Raw genomic sequence first — 16,616 nt, forward strand, 5'->3', positions numbered from 1 at the left:
CTAGAACTCAAAAGCCTTTGCTCAATAAATGATTTATGGCGGCAACAGCTTGACCATCGATTCAACTTCCATTGTTTTTAATGGGGTGTTGATCTTGGATATCGGGCAGATATCAGCAAAAAAATCGAGTATCAGATTAGTATCAGATCGGCCATCATCTAAAATGTCAGATATTGGCACTCTACAAGCAGTTGGTTACCAGAAAACAGTGAGACTAGCCAATCAAGATCACTGCCTTTCCCAAGAGCCCTTATTTGTATTTCAGAACGAGAGAGACAGGGCGTGTCTAATGTGGATATACCTGAGGTTTGTGGGCGTGTGCATGTATGTGTGTTTGTATATGAATGTGTGTGTAACCGAAAGATGTGGTTTGAGCTACGCCCTGCTAAATCGTTGCCTGCTGGCTACACAGCACTTTGGTAGTGTAGGTCAGTGTGCACTCAATGGTTCCCTTTGTAAATCTGTTACATTCTTTTCTCCACCGTTTTTAAATCCTACCTTAACTGTCTGGAGATGAAAATCTAGGCAAACATGACTGGGAGCCAAAATAGCAAACATGAGCCCAAGAGCCATTTCACATGTTTTAGTCTAATTTAGAAGAAGGGAATTTAACACTTAAGTCAATAAAACTCCATTATAAGGAATTTCCAAGCAATGCGGATTGTATTTGTCACAAAATGATTAGACTGGAGCTTTACAGCTGAATGACTTCCCTCATAAGCTCCCTCCTGAACATGTGTGGTACCACGACGACAACTTCTGTCCTCTAAATATAACAAACCATATGTTATCTGTGGTGAAGATGTCTTGTGCTTGGCTGAATGCCTTGCACTTGTGTGTCTGTCTTGGCATTAAAACTATGGCTATGAACAGTTTATGCTTTAATTATTAAATAGTGCCTCATAGGAAGTACTAATAACAAAACAAGATTAAATAATTATTTAGGTACGGCCGGCCCTGTGTCCAGCAACTCCATTAAGAAAACACTACATTTTGTTCCACATGGGAAAGCCATGCTGGTTTCCTAATAAAAGAAAACTTCTAGCCACCATGAAGATCACTGCGAGGGAGTTTTTAGAAAGTCCTTTTAGAAAACCACAGGACAAGAAGGGAGTGTGTCTTAAAAAGGCTGTGGTAGATATGGCTTGAGGAGAGGCTACCACCCAGCTGTTCGCGGAGAAACACCAGGCCCGCGAGGGCAGTCCCGCACTTGAACCAGTGGGCAGACTTTGTTTGAGCCATGTTTCTTTTTCAAGTCACACAATGTCATATACAGAAGCGGCAGCATAAGCATAACTTCGCAGAGCACCAGTACTAGCCTGAGCGCTGAATACAGCACAGGGATAGGCATTTGAATACCGTAATTTCCAGTATATAAGCAACTACTTTTTTCTTAAACTTTGAGCCCTGTGGCTTATACAGCGGTGCAGCTAATTTATGACTATGTTCTAATCTTGTGGCATCTCCAATACTTGAGAAACACTACTAATAGTTTAAATACTGTGCTGCTCGTGAGTCAGTGAGGAAATGGTAGCTCTTTCTTCGACAGGAGCCGATCACGAGCTTTAAGGAAACTCATGACAAGCTTATCAACCCATCGGAAATCGCAGGAGGTCATTACTCAATACAACAGTCTGACTCACGGTGTCATCTTGGATAGAAGGTAAAATCATGACACAACAACTTAACACTCAAAAGGTAGCTAAGAAATTTACAAGACAAGTACCAATACGAGTTTAAAATAAAAAACAGCAACTCTTTTAACTTCTTCCCATAGAGCATTATTCCCAGCAGAGCAGTTCATTACCAACAGAGGGAGCTCATGAGCTCGGTAGCCGTCGGCCAATGAACTGCTATGCTGGGAATAATGCATTATGGGAAGAAGTTAAAAGAGTTGCTGTTTTTTTTATTTTAAACTCGCATTGGTACTCACAGACTCGTGCGGGCCACAATGTCTTTCTATACAGTATAAGTCTGTTTTTTTCTTTAAATGTAGTGGGTGCAGCTTCAACACCAGTGTGTCTTATACACTGGAAATTACGGTACATTTCCATGACAGATTTAATTGTAAATTACTTTTAATGGGATGGGAGATGTTTTTTTTCAGAATGCAATGAACTCCTTCCAACAGTTGATGTACTTTTCTAGTTGAGACGACAGTGCCTCTGCTGGTTGCAGCCACGTAGGGCACTCCAATTTAACTAAATTGCATCAAGACATGATTAATCAACAATCGGTTCCACACAATGACAGAATTCTAGAGAGTGAATAGAATAACTATTTTAAACATACTGTAGTGTTAAAAATGGGTCTGATCACCCAACAGACCAACAAGAATTCCTTGTAGGACATTGCAGTTCTTCTAATGTTTTCAGACGTGTGTGAGTGCCCTCCAAACAAAACTGTCACCAAATGAAGTTTCTGCTTTGTAACCACATTAGTGGAGTCGGACCCTTTGCAACAAGTCACTGTTTCATGTCAAAACAACCCAAGAAACTCACAGTACTGTTGAGACAGCACAAGTACCAGTCGCAGCCACAGCTGAGGCAACACTCTGCTGTGCTTAATGGGCCCCCTCACTCTTTCTCACACACACACAGTCAAGGGGTTTGTGCCTCATCTTATCCACATTCTAAATATCCCCTTCATCTTTCACCTTCTTTTAGAAATCTAGATGAGGCTGCTCCAAATCAGCCGCTGCCCCATTAAAAATGACATTATGAGACATAAAAAGTCTGTAAAAGCAGCAAGCTAATTTCGAATTCTTGTCTCGGTCTGCTTCTCTTCAGTTGGCCCTCATTATTTGACTTGATGTCTGAAAGGAAAAGTCACCCCCTGCTGATGAAAACCTTGAGGATGATGAAAGCAACATGGGCCGGGCTGCAATTTGCTATGAATTTGAGAACAGAGAAGCCACCCTAGAAGAGGGATTTAAGGTGCCCAGAAAACTGTCATCAAAAATGACACTTTAATTGTCTGTTAGGAGTGTTGACTAATGTGATTATGTCATTGTAAATGTGCAAAAGTACACTGGTGGAGATGTAAAACTCATAGCAAGGAAGCGTAGGGTGGAACCTTCCCCATTTCTATGTGCTATGTGCTTCATAAGTCAGGTGCATGTCCAGCTATTGTCTGCCAAACAAACTGAGAGGAGACACGACAACTGTATTTGTGTGTGTGTGTTTGAGTGTCAGAGGGAGAAACAGCTGAAACTCAATAGCCCCTCAAGGACTGCATGGGGGGATTAACACCGTGTTATCCACAAAACAGAGGAAACTGTACGCCAGCTGCCTTAAACACTTAAATAAGTGATTTTATTGCATTATCATTAGGGTTGCCCCGATACAACTTTTTCAGATCCGATACGATTCCTATACTGCAGCCTTAATATCGGCGGATAGCGATATCGATCCAATATCAGCACAGATAATACGTACTTGTATTACTTGTTTCGTAGCGTGGAATGTTAGAAAAGACTTGATGGAGTGACATTATTCAAACAGAGAATAATAGCCAGCAACGGTAGATATGAGAAAAACTGACTCATTTACTTCTTGATGTATCTGGTGTCTATAGTTTTATAGACAATAGGCATAATGTAGCGAGGCTCGCCGTGCTCAAAGAAGTGTTTACACCCGACATTACTCACCACCGACAGGGGCTGCCTCTTTTCAGTTACGGACAATGACTTTTTGCCATCCGGTGAGAGCTCCTCATGCTTTGCAAATGTGTCAAACAGTGGTGGAAGTTTCAGGAAGCCATGGTGTTGCGAAAGTCCTTCAAATGCACAATGAGGTTGGTCGTATTCAACTTCCACGGTTCTGTGCCACGGGCCGCATGGTGGCCTAGTGGTTAGCATGTTGGCCACAAATCTCCATTGGGCATCTGTGTGTGCATAGGGCTGGGCGACATATCGATATTTTTAAAATATCTATTTTTACATTAAGCACGATATCAAAACCAACCATATTGTTGATATCAATATAGACTGGATTTGCGCTGTATGGAGGGGCGGGGCAGAAGCCCGGCGGCTCCAGTCGAAGCGACAGCATCTGCAGCAAGGAATAAGCGGTCGCTGAGTAATGTGGAGGTACTTAGAATTCAGAGCGAATTCAAGAAACATTACAAGCAGTTGTACAGGGAAGAAGAGTCTGGAACTTGTTATGTTTGTCTCCATTCATTATTATGTATTTATTATTACACTGATTATTATATATGATTTCTATTTATTATGAAAAAAAATCTTAATAATTACATCATCATGATTGAAAAAAAATCAAACATGGAATACAGGAAGTGAATAAATGTACAGCAATAGATGTGGAACGGATGGGGGGTAGGATCAAATAAGCTTTGCTTCTTCCTACTCCTTTTGGAGTTACAATTGTAACTTGTACGCATGTTCAAATCAAATTAAACCATTACCATTACCATTACCTTTACTGAGGACTTGTTGACGGCAAACTGAACAATTGTGAGGAGGGGAGATGGAAGAGGGTAGAGGAGGTGATCCACACTCGGCTTAACTTGACTTGAATCACACCAACAAGTTCTCAACATTGTTATATCCAAGAACGCAGGAACGACTGTGTGCTTACACCACTTATTTTCCATCACTGCATGCAATTTATTATTTATATTATATATATATATATATATATTTTTTTTTTGATGTATTAACCAGCACTCTCATGCACAGACAGTGAGTCGCCAATGTATAGGATGCTTTGTGTGGGGACCCGAACACAAACGCACAGTGTTGTATGAAACCGACACAGGGTCCGAAAACCGAGGGAAAATTTGGGCCCAAATTTTTTGTGAAAACCAAATCAGACAAAAACCGGGGCGTTCAAAAAACGAGGTTCCACTGTACCATACAATACTGCACTGAAAGCCAGCACACCAGGAACCTAGATTAGTGTCCAGCATGACATTGTATGAAAGACAATCATACATTGCGGACAATACTGTTACTCAACTCCAAAAGCAAAATGTGTGAATGAGACACGTCTGAAGTTTCTCATACAGTCTGAATTCTTGGAATGATGAATTAAAAAAAAGTTCCCATATTCGCATCAAAATCTGATGGGGTTTTCCATGGCCCAAGCCACACTCCCCCACATGTACAAGAACGGCTCAGCTCTGCTTGGCTCTACCTGCCTCTGTCGGTTTTGCACTTAAAAATAGTGCCTTCGGGAAACTACAGCAAACCGCCACATTGAATGCATAAGCCGCTGAGAAACAACCATTGAGGAGAAAGAAGGTCTCTTGTATTTACTTCTCGGTACGTGGCTAACGGATATGGTATGGTAAAGAGACACATGCTATCAGAGAGGAGACTGAGGGCAGCTGCAGCAAAGGGGAGAGTGTGAAGTATAATAAAGCAGGAGTCAGAGATAAGGCACAGGATAAGCTAACGTTACCAGGTGTGTTTATTTTTCTCATTTTTGTCATGTTCGCCAAGAGGTTGCGGTTTCATTGATAAATTTGCTTAATCAGTGAGTCACCAGCAGCTATTTACATCAACTAATTGCTTGGAAATAGAAATCAGTGATGTTCAGTGAGGTTCATGGCTGGTGAGGCACTCCTTTGGAGGTTTTTTTTTAATGTTCGTACAGGTTGGCCTCAAGTTACGCCCTTTCCATGCCTCCAATTCACCATACAAGGTCAATGCAAGGAAACTCACGAATGTGCCGTCCATATTTAAAGCGCCTTGATTGCATTGTTACAGTGGCCGCTGTCATTCGGAATCACGGCTGGTAGAAAGACAACGAGGACGAAGGAAATTCACGCAAATGGAGGTGGAAATACTCTAAAAAGTGGAATATTTGGAGGACACAGCAGTGCCATAACAAATAAAACAAGGATTGAGTGACAGCACGTCTGTCTAGCATCGATGTGAATGGAGCAGAGCGAATGGTGGAGAAGTGATCCGATATCAAGGCACACATTTCCATTTTTATTGAGCATGTTTCTAATTTTTTCCCCCACATTTTTATCTAACTAATGTCACATTTTAGATTAATATAAGCTTAGCGAAGTCTGTTTAATTTAAAAGTGGATGCAAAGCCTCAAAAGGGGGATGAAGTTGTGTCAAAAATAAACTGCTGTAATTTCAGATGGATACTTCAAAAATATTTAACGTTATGATGACATTAACAGCATCAAAATATCAGGTATATTTTCATTGTAGGTGTATTTTCATTTCATTGAGGAACACATTTGGTGTATTGGGTGTATTGATGACATACTTGACATATGCAACAAAGAACTGTCTGACTGCGGAAGAGTGTAATGTAGTAGAAATTAAATTAGTACATTGAAATACATATGTATATTGCCATATATTTTTTACATATTTTCATTGTACTTTTCTTAAAAGTAGGGCTGTCAAAAACAGCGCGTTAACGGCGGTAACTAATATATTTAATTAATTACGCTGCATTTTTTGACCGTAATTAACGTATACGCATCATGGCAAGCCACAGCTCTCAGTGATGACGACAGACGGCGGCACAGTGTAGCTCCCCACAGAGTCCCACAGTGTCTGACGCGCTTTTATAACTTCATTCTGACCTGAACACATCAACAAACAAACACTCTCTAGTCCATTCGTCATTGCAACGACACTTCGTCATTGTCGCTAGACAGAATGCGAGATGCATTCACGGACACGCCAAACATCACAACAACATCTGTATTATCCATGTATGGGGGGTCTAAATGAACAGAAATGCAAAGAAAACCAATAAGTGAATATTCTTATCACTCACTTTGTAACTCTTAATGCGAAAGTACAATTTGCTGCATTTGAGTATGCTCGGAAATCACAGAAAACTCATTCAAAACATACAAAACATACTAATGTATATAATCCTGCCCAGTCATTTATCTTTCTGTCAATAAAATCCAGTAAAAATGGGCATATTTCAGACATGGTTTAATTTATTTTGAGCATGTATACAAGTTACATTGGAATACACATGGTACAATTGACAGTTCTACATGTCCAAAAAGGAGTAGGAAGAAGAAAAGCTTATTTTAATCCTATCCCCCATTCGTATCACATCAATTGCAATGCATTTGTTCACTTCCTGAATTCCAAATATACTCTTTGCTAAGGTAATGTGATAAGGTAATATAAGGTAACAGTGTGATATAGTAATTAATCATGATTAATTCATTTGAAAAATGTGATTAATCTGATTAAATACTTAGATTATTTGACAGCCCTACTTAAAAGCGATGTTAAAATCTCATCTCGTCTCATTCTTGCAGACCCAATCTCGTGCATCGCCTCGTCTCGTGAACTGACCGTCTCGTGACATCCCTACCTTTAAGTCAATAACGCGTTGGTTCATGCAATGAAGGGTAAACATTCACTGGCTCCCATTGCACGTTTGTTTCTAACATATGACTTCGCTTCAACATTTAATATGTGTGTCGCCTTTTTGCCATGTCTCCAAAGCCAGCTACAAAGGTGGCGTACTGGTGCACACATTCTTACGTCAAGTTGTGTTTTTATAGATTGTATACTTTGCGTGGTAAACAGTGCACGCAACTTTTCGGCCCTCGTTTGTGCGTATGCAAGCCTGATAGATGAGAGCTTTGATACTGTACTTTGTTGTAAAAGTCTGATCACTCAAATCTCCACAAATAAATTAATGTGTAGGAAACATCTTTTAAAAAATATAAAGCCAGTCTTGAAAAAAAAGTCTTATATTCAATATAGTAATTGATCATGAAAACGGAGGCTGTGTAAATAAATATATAAAATATTCTGTAAATGTATATTTGTACTTTTAAGTTATGATGGTCAGATGTTACGCTATTAACTACAAATTTGCATACACCTGTTTCTAAAACCACCTATTCCTGAGGCAAAACCTCCCTGAGAAAATGTTCCCATGAAAATCAACAGTCCACAGCAAACTAGTGTCTCACTTCCGTCATGGCACACCATGAAAAAGTACTTAGAAGGGAATATACACTAACGGTCAATCCAGGAGGAAAGACAGGGAGGAGAGGAATGATCTAGGAGGAGTGCAAGATGGAGAGACCAAATTAGCTACTGTAGCTGTGTTTTTGTGGTATTGGCAATGTGGCGATCCCAAAGGAAAGCTAATGACTGCAGCGGTAACTGGCATGGGAACCAAGTTTCCTTGACTGCTTTCAAGTTGCCTCCAGTCCATAGCCACCATGTCAGGAGCCACATATACTGATATATATTGCTGTTATTCTTTCTTTCCACTAATTTCAATGTCATTTTTGGGAGCAGATTCTTTGGTCCAAACCATAGTACCAGATTACAAGCATCAACACAGCCTTTGTCTATTTTCCAAGGACATTAGAGAGACAGCCAAAAACATATTCCATTCATGATTAACAAATCTGACCCACTATACATAATCATTTTATTACATTTAGGTCATAAAAAATACCAATCACAATAATTTCAGTGGCATCACCCAAACACACCTTGAGATAACTCATGTTTATTGTACTTAATTACTGTACAGATAAACTAGCAGTTTTACAGGAAGTGACACGCATGACACTGACTTGGCTCATTAAAAAATGAACGCCCTAACACTAAAAATAGCAGCAGTCAAGATTGTTGCCCTCATACGGGGCCACCAGAGGGGCACAGCGTCTCTGAGAGGTGACCTCTCATCTGTCTTGAGAGCCCTAAACAACAAAGAGGACTGGCCCCCACTTTATTGTCCCAGCATGAGAAAGGGAACCGGGGTCGGCAGGGCATGACGGATGGTGTCCAACTGGAAGAATGAGGCTGCATAAAAGGGGCCATAAAACTCTGCTGCTCTTGGTCTTCCTTGTGTATAAACACGTTGGGGAGGCAATTAGACACAACATGCAATGCTAAATCAACCCTTGTCTTGATTGTTAGTGAGTAACACAACTCACTCCGGCACCCACACAGCTCAATTGTAAGACCTGCCATATCGTGTATACACAGCGAGGAGAACCAGACGGTAAAACCTGTCCTGGGTTGATGATGCAAGCCTAGGCATGGGATGCAGTCTAAGCACAAGTGGTCACCAATGAGCACTGTACAAGCAAAGGTGGAGTCAACAATGGTGACTCATATTTAGTCACACTGGCATGTTTCCAAGGGGAAAAAACATCAGCTCTGACACAGAACAAGGCAGAACAAGACAATAAAGATGTTATGCTTTGAACTGACGATGGGTTTTGGACACCCGACAGATGAATAGTCACAAAAGAGAAGTAATAGAAAGTCATGATTCGACTCAGATTCATTATACAGTTAAAGAGGAACTGAAGGAGCAATAAACCTTTTTACTTTTCTTCCTTTTAAAGATCTTTTGGGCTCTTCTTGGTTCAGCAAGCTCATCGTAAAGTCGCATTGATATTATTTACTCAAAAGGGTATGAAAGTAGTATGAAAGTAATTTCCTTCACAGACAATACAGATGATCTAAAGTGATGAGGTTGGTGTCCAAGCCTCCTTGAACCTTGGCTTTCTTTTTCCTACCTGAATCCTTCCTGCTCGCCTTGCCTCCATCTCTGTTCTTTTTCAGAACTGCCCTGAACATGGCAATTTTCCTGGAATCCCCTCTGCAGAGACCTTGAAGCTAAGAAAGATAGCAGATAGAAAAGAAGAATAGAAAAAAAATCACTTTCAAAGTCAACTAATTTTGTATTTCAATCCAAATTTTCTGTAAAAGTCGAAGCTGCCTTTGTGTGACATTACACAAGACTTCCATATATCTTGCAAGACTCAGTGAACATGTCAAAGATGTGTTTTCCCTTTTCTTGCTGCTTTTTGTGATGCAGCCACAGAAGAATAACAGTGATGACAAAGAGGGAAAATGTGACAACCACAGAACTAGAAATGGAATGTCTTGCAACAGTACAGTAGGGCTAAAGCGACAATACGCCCACATCAACAACAACGGAATTTAACCCGAAAAGTAATGACTCACCTCTCAGGCACAAACATCTACTATTATCTCACTTCATCAGTTAATGGTGAGTACATCATTGTCTAAAATGGGTTTCATTTAGGAGTGTAACAATACAAGTATCTGTATCGAACCGTTCGATACACAAGCGTACCGAATCGTGACCCTTGTGTCGAACAATACGCGGTTTCATATTTATTTGATCAACTTCTGACGGCGCTCTCTGCTGAAAGGTCAGTGTATCTGCGATCAATTACTCTGGCTTATGTTGCATTGTCAAGCAGAGCCACTGAGCTCTGCCTCCCACATTCCTACCACGCTGAAAATGTTGAAAAATGAGAAAAATGTTGGCAATTTCAATTATAAAGGGCAAGGTATCGAAAAAACATCGAACCATAACACAAACGTATCGAACCGAATCGTGAATTTAGTGTATCGTTGCATCCCTTGTTAAATTCTTTTTATACTTGCATGACAGTTGAAAATTGAGCGAGTCTCTCTACTCCGCTACCCTAAATACTCCGCTTCCATCATCAGAGGGTGAGGGGTGGCATTGGACACTGGTCAACTCTTTTGACACTTTCATGACAGTTAAGCTCTTATCAAGGTTTTAGGATAGTTACAGACTGACCCTAGAAGATTTCTGTTGCTGTTATTTTCTAAGAAATTATTCTAAATCCGAACAAAGGGGAGATCGATTTTGTTTTGTTCAACATCACAGGTTCCACTGTATTTACTGTATGCCCTGGACATTTAAACCAAAAGCCAAAATGTTTACATTTGCACTTAAAACAACCCATCGTGGCATTTGATACTGTTTAGGTTGCACCGGCCTGGTAATTTTCCCACAGCATTCCTAATTCCGCAGGTCACCAGTGCAAGAGTACATGGAAAGAATGCTTCAACACGTATACAAAAAAAAAGAGCACCTTCCATTATCTTGCTGAGGAGTAAAACATTCAAATGCCCCGAATTCCACAAGTAATTGACGTTTTGTGGCTGAACTTGGCCGCTCTGTGATCGCATTCCCTGGCTGTTCAAGCAAGGGGCATAATATGAACCCAAGGAGCAGCTTGGGTCTGCTTGTTTATCTAAGTGAGTGATAGTCTTATAGAATTGGATGATCGTAAACACATAGTTAAACAAACATAGCAGGTGAAACAGTAGTGCAGTGGGACATCCGCGTTCTTGACCCGAAAAACCTACCAACCTAGGCTGGCCCAGTGTTCCCTGGCTTATTAATAGAAGCTGAGGAGTCATCCCAGTGAAAAGAAAAGAACAGCTCCAGCCAAATAAGGCCTTGCTTTTTACAAACAAAACACAAAAGTCCATGCATTCTCAACCACTGAAGCCGGGCTTACGGTTGCTGTGGGAGAGCCTCTCAGTCCATCTCCTTCTATCCTTGATGATGTCAACTGAAACACTGCCCTGACTGGTATTTTGTGAAGTGGAGGTATATTACATCTTCTTTGCCATGTCTGGTCAAACTGGCTAAATTGAGTGAACGTTTTTAGAAAACGAGCAATATTATTCCAGAAGCAGGACAATCCTCAACAGTGCTCAACTTATTATTACACTTGTATGATAATTAAGAATGTAAAATAATTACCTAGGACATGGCCGGTACTGTTACTTTATGATTGACATACATAATGGTGGATGGATAATGTTTTTTTATATCATTTAAGGGAATTTCTTAGGATTTATTTGTATATATTGTTATTATTTCAAAATGATTCCATTATTAGGCCATTTTTATGAGTTATGAGCAATGTTCCCTCTAATTTGTGTCTGAGCATACACACAAATGACCTGAGCTGTTAGTTCTGTTAGACATGCACATAGTATCACACCTGTCCAAAGCCTAAGAAACATGAAAACTGAGAACTTCCAATCTGTCCTATTTTGTATTTGTGTGGGTTCAAACAGACGGCAAGGCGTATTTCACAATCTTCATTGTCAACCTCTAACAAAACAAGCCGTGGAACTATCTCATCCAATCATCATCAACCCCTAGTTTATCAATTTATTTTCCATTTCTTTACTTGTTTACCATTTACTTTGTTAATTATGTCCGGTATACTCTAATTTCCTTTTTCCCTTTCTGTTTTGCGGAAGCCTGTTCTGGCACTATTTCATTCTGGAAATGCAGTTGAAATTTATGCCATATTTGTTGTATATGTTTACTTTTGTCTCAATAAAAAAATAACATGAAAACAATCTCAACCGCAAAAACAACCACTCTCCGGTCCCCTCGGCAACAATCGAGCAAACTCAGCGTAGCACTTCCTGTATCCAGTAAGTCCGGCCATCAAAATGAAAGAATGTCAGTAAAACAAGCACGGTTACGCCATACATTCATTCTTTTCACTCAGAAAACAGGCTTGCTACTTTGGCTTTGCTGCATGTTTTTCAGAACAGCCTTTTCGCATTCGAAAAAGAAAAACATCTCAGCCAGATTCATGTTATTATTCTGTCTGTATATACTCCGACAGCCAGTCCACCTAAGAGAACCGCTTTTTTTACTTTGGCTTGGTGAATGGATGTGGCACTGCCCGTCCATTTTGCCATAATACGGGGTTAGCAAGCAGCATTTAGCTCTCTTAACTCCGCTACACCAGTCGCTATTGACGCTGATTGGCCTTATAAGTAAATACGTACCAACGGAATCTTATCATTGGCTGGACAGTGTTCGTCACTGCGTTACATGTTGTTACCGCTTGTTGTCACTTACGGAGTAGCATTGCAAAATGGTACAAAATAAATCATTACATGTTTATTTTATTTACATTTCAGGTTGGATTTTATTTTGTGCACTGAATGGATTTGCTGTGCTGTGCTGAGAACGTGAGAGTAGTGCAAGACTGCGCATGCGTGCAGCTACCGGGAATGTACGAGTACTCACAAAACATCATGGCCAAATAGTAGGGTTGCACAATTACAATTTTCTGGCCGATCACCAATTTTTAAAAGCCTGACCTGCCGATTCTGATTTTTTTAAATAACTGACAGCATACACCTTCAATGTTCCAATCTTATCTTGTTGAGAAACATTGAATAATGCCAGTGAATCAATACAAAGTCGTTGTTTTAACTGCACATGAGCTGCACATGAGCTCAAATATGAATGAAAAGTTTAAAAAAGTTGCTGTCCATACCTCTAAATTCTATCAGTTCCTTTACCTTTTATTTTAAAAGGTTCCCCAACAGGTTACATTGCAGACTTGATTGCTAGCTGTCAGTTTGGCAGAGCAAAAGGGAACAGTGGCTGACTTTCAGACCTTTATGAAGGCACATAAGATAGCTCTCATATGTAAGAATCAGCCGATCGGCAGGCCCCCAAAATTAAGGAAACCGGCGTCAATTGATTGGCCTGCCAAGCAATTGGTGCATGCTTACCAAATAGCTATGACATCACAGGAAAAAATAAATAAAGTGCTTTTGTGAAAGTCCAACAAAGGTCTGCCATGTTTGTGTGTGTGGACGTGTTGTCATTTGTAAAATCTGCGTCTTTTTTTTGTGTGAGAAACATGACAATTAAGGAATGATTTCTCTCTTCACCGTAGCTGAACGTATACAAGGCCGGTGAATCAGTTGTGCTGTTGTAACCGTTGCTATGGGCTACTTTTCACTGTAACTAACAACAAACAGGTTAGCTGAGTAAATGATTGATGGATTGCACAACTACTACACGTGAACACAAAAAAGGCTACACGATGAACACTAAATACGACTAAGATGTATGCTTAATAAAGAGTGGAGTCCTGGCCTGTGTGGAATGCAACATGACAGACATCAAGATTCCTCAACTTCTCAAACCTTTAGTGGCAATATGAACCTCGAGCCCTTCAAGGGGGCCTCTTCAAATTGCAACAGAGCATAGCAAACTGACTTTGAAGGATTATTGGATACACACTGCCTGAAAAGACCCTTCATGTTGATATTTGCTCCATTTGCTATATATTAAAGTATTATGGCCACTAAAAATGATATGAAGGAAATAATAGATGACATTTGAAGCAACTCCACAGTTTGACCCGCACAAGAGGTCCATCCATCACACATGAAAAGAATAAGTTCACAAACTGTGGTCTGAGTCAAATGCAGCTGTTTTCTGCAGTAATAGGAAACCAGGGCGGTTAAGAGGCGCCTCAGGTTATCACTCTGCGTGTGATATCAAGTCACTCTTGTCACTCCTGAGTTCAAATCCACACAGATTGGGAAGAAGAAAAGAAACGCCACCTGCACAATGCTGCCGTGACATGTGGTTAATGGGGCCATGTTGCCTTTACAACAGTTCTCAGAGCACGCCGCTATATATAGGATTGTTTGTCCCAGGTGCATCCAGCAGGGAAGAGTTGGAGGTGGCTCATGGGTTTAAACCTGCTTTGTCGTGTGAACATGCAAAAGTTTGGATCGACTTTGCCACAAAACTGCAACTTTCCACCGTGTGCACTCAAATTATGCCATTTGGAACACCAGCTGTCTTAATCAGCAATGCTGCATGAGTAATTACGGATGCAATTTTGCCCTGTCATTATGGCAACATGGTAGTTTTCCTAATAGGCTGACCTCCTCCAGGTTTTTCACACCACTGGAGGTGTCTGGAAAAAATGTTGCGCCCTGCTGTGAAACATAGAACTGTAGTTTATCACATGTGATTGACTATGGGTTCCTAGCAGCACTCGTCAACTTAAGCGTCTCCGACATTTTGTGGATAAGTGCAGGAGAAAGACATATGTTTAAAATGCAATTGTCACTTCAGTGGTTTGAGCAAACTTCATGCAAAAAGCAAATTCACTAATAAAACCTTGCAGCCACCTGCCAAACTCGCATAAAATTCCACTGCGAGAATTAATAATAGCACTTTTATCTGTAATTACAGGCTCTATACACAAGTCTGCCAGCACCGTGTGGATGCAGCATAGTCACGCCAAGGGCCATGGTGAGGTCAGCTTGCACGCTGCGTCGTCACACTGGGCGCTACACCCTCCACTCCCAGCAAAGTCTCCAAAGCCTGTGGGAAGTACAGTCGTCCTTTGATGAGCTATTCACAGGGAGCAGGAAAAAGGCTGGCTATGTTTGAGTGCTGTAGCAGCACGTAAACAATGGGTAGTTAGCTAATGCTGACTTTGGCGAAGGAAGTGAAGGGTGCAGGTATGAAGGACAGCTTCGTCTTAATGTCGGCCATTGTGAGCAAACGTTACTATTCACGTTGGCGTGAGAGGAAGGGACATAACAAAGGGCAGTCATTTTTATGTCACTGGTCTACCATTGTGGCTCAAGTGCATCCTTCCTTGCTCCACCTTAGAGTGGAAGGTCTTCCTCCACTTTCTCAATATAGCTCAAACCTCCAGCTTTCTCGAAGATCTCGAAGAAAACGAGTTACTGTACTTGATCGTGCAGCAGTATAGATTAAAAATCATATGTGATAGGATGTAATGTGCTCATCAAACAGCACGAACCAAATCCCTCACTGTAACAGAAATAAGCTTGCTTATTTACGACAGTGCTTGATATGCTGCTTTACTGCTATGCCTCACTGAACTCAAGAAGAAGAAAAAAAAATCACCTACCATATTATTAGGGTTCATCCTGTACCCCCCACCCCACTACATGGTCAAGTTAATTTTATTTCATATATATACATGATGACATCATTGTCTATGTTGCATAATTAGCCATGACAAATATGTCATTTTTATGGCAACCAAAATTAATTAGTCACGATATAAATATATATAAATCACAAATAAATAAATTACTGTACGTGCAATGGGGCTGGGAATCTCAGGTTCCTCAATACATGGCTCACGATAACAATAATACCTCAAAAAACAAAAACTAACAAAAAAGTTTATATTTTGCAGCATATTTTAACCAGAGTACAAACAGCAATTGTGCAAAAACAATGACAGTGTTTTAGTGCAACATAACTGTAAAACAGAATTTTATTTTAGGTGTTTATTTTAGGTCTCGTTCAGAAAACACAACATCTCATGTCTCTCAAGTAGATCAAATCTATTCAGGAGAAGCATAACAAAAATAAATATTTAGTATAGCATAGCAGAAGTGATGGAATCACCGGAATGAGACAGAATGACCCACATGAGGTTGAGCCGCATGAGGATTATTTTGACAGTAAAAGAAGTAAAGTAAACAAACATCTTGGTTGAACAACACAACGTTTAGGGTTCGGATACGCAATGCGTGGTGGTGAGCGAGGTGGCAGTGTATGGATGACATGTTAAATGGTGACTCGACTCACTGAGGAACGGCAAAAGAAGTTTATAGCGGCTATATATATATTTTTTAAACGCTAATTATGTAAATATCGCGATACAGTCGTCGTTCTCCAGATCGCGGTTGGAATTTTGCGGCTATAATGTTTTTTTTTTAATCTATTAATAAATTATGCTGTTTTGTGGTTGAATACGGCCTTAGTTTTATTTTTAAATGCACATTTAGGGCAAATTCATGTTTTTTTCATAAATTAAGCATTTTCAAGCATAAAAATAGAAATATAAGGCATTCAAATGACATTCATAGACATTGGCGTAGTATTCTACACTCTAGGTGTCGGTAATGTTACTGTAATGTTAGGTGAGGCACACAATCATCAGACTTGATCGCTGGAACTAAAGGCTTTTTTTGCAAGGTTGAATTATCT

The 16,616-nt window shown here is 40.3% G+C and overlaps 1 protein-coding gene across 6 annotated transcripts in view; it reads right to left on the reverse strand.

The window, feature by feature from the left end:
• tanc1b (tetratricopeptide repeat, ankyrin repeat and coiled-coil containing 1b) overlaps window positions 1-16,616 on the reverse strand; it is a 108,355-nt gene that overhangs the window by 82,348 nt on the left and 9,391 nt on the right. For 5 of the 6 annotated variants that reach the window (XM_054786219.1, XM_054786214.1, XM_054786215.1 and 2 more), the window contains exon 2: window positions 9,517-9,616. The exons of the other annotated variant lie outside the window; for it this stretch is intronic. In XM_054786219.1, coding sequence (XP_054642194.1) covers window positions 9,517-9,577 — 61 coding nt within the window. In that variant the 5' untranslated portion in view covers window positions 9,578-9,616. The remainder of the gene's footprint in view (window positions 1-9,516; window positions 9,617-16,616) is intronic. 6 annotated transcript variants of the gene reach the window in all.

Source organism: Dunckerocampus dactyliophorus, chromosome 9 (assembly GCF_027744805.1).
Source record: "Dunckerocampus dactyliophorus isolate RoL2022-P2 chromosome 9, RoL_Ddac_1.1, whole genome shotgun sequence".
Lineage (NCBI taxonomy): Eukaryota > Metazoa > Chordata > Actinopteri > Syngnathiformes > Syngnathidae > Dunckerocampus > Dunckerocampus dactyliophorus.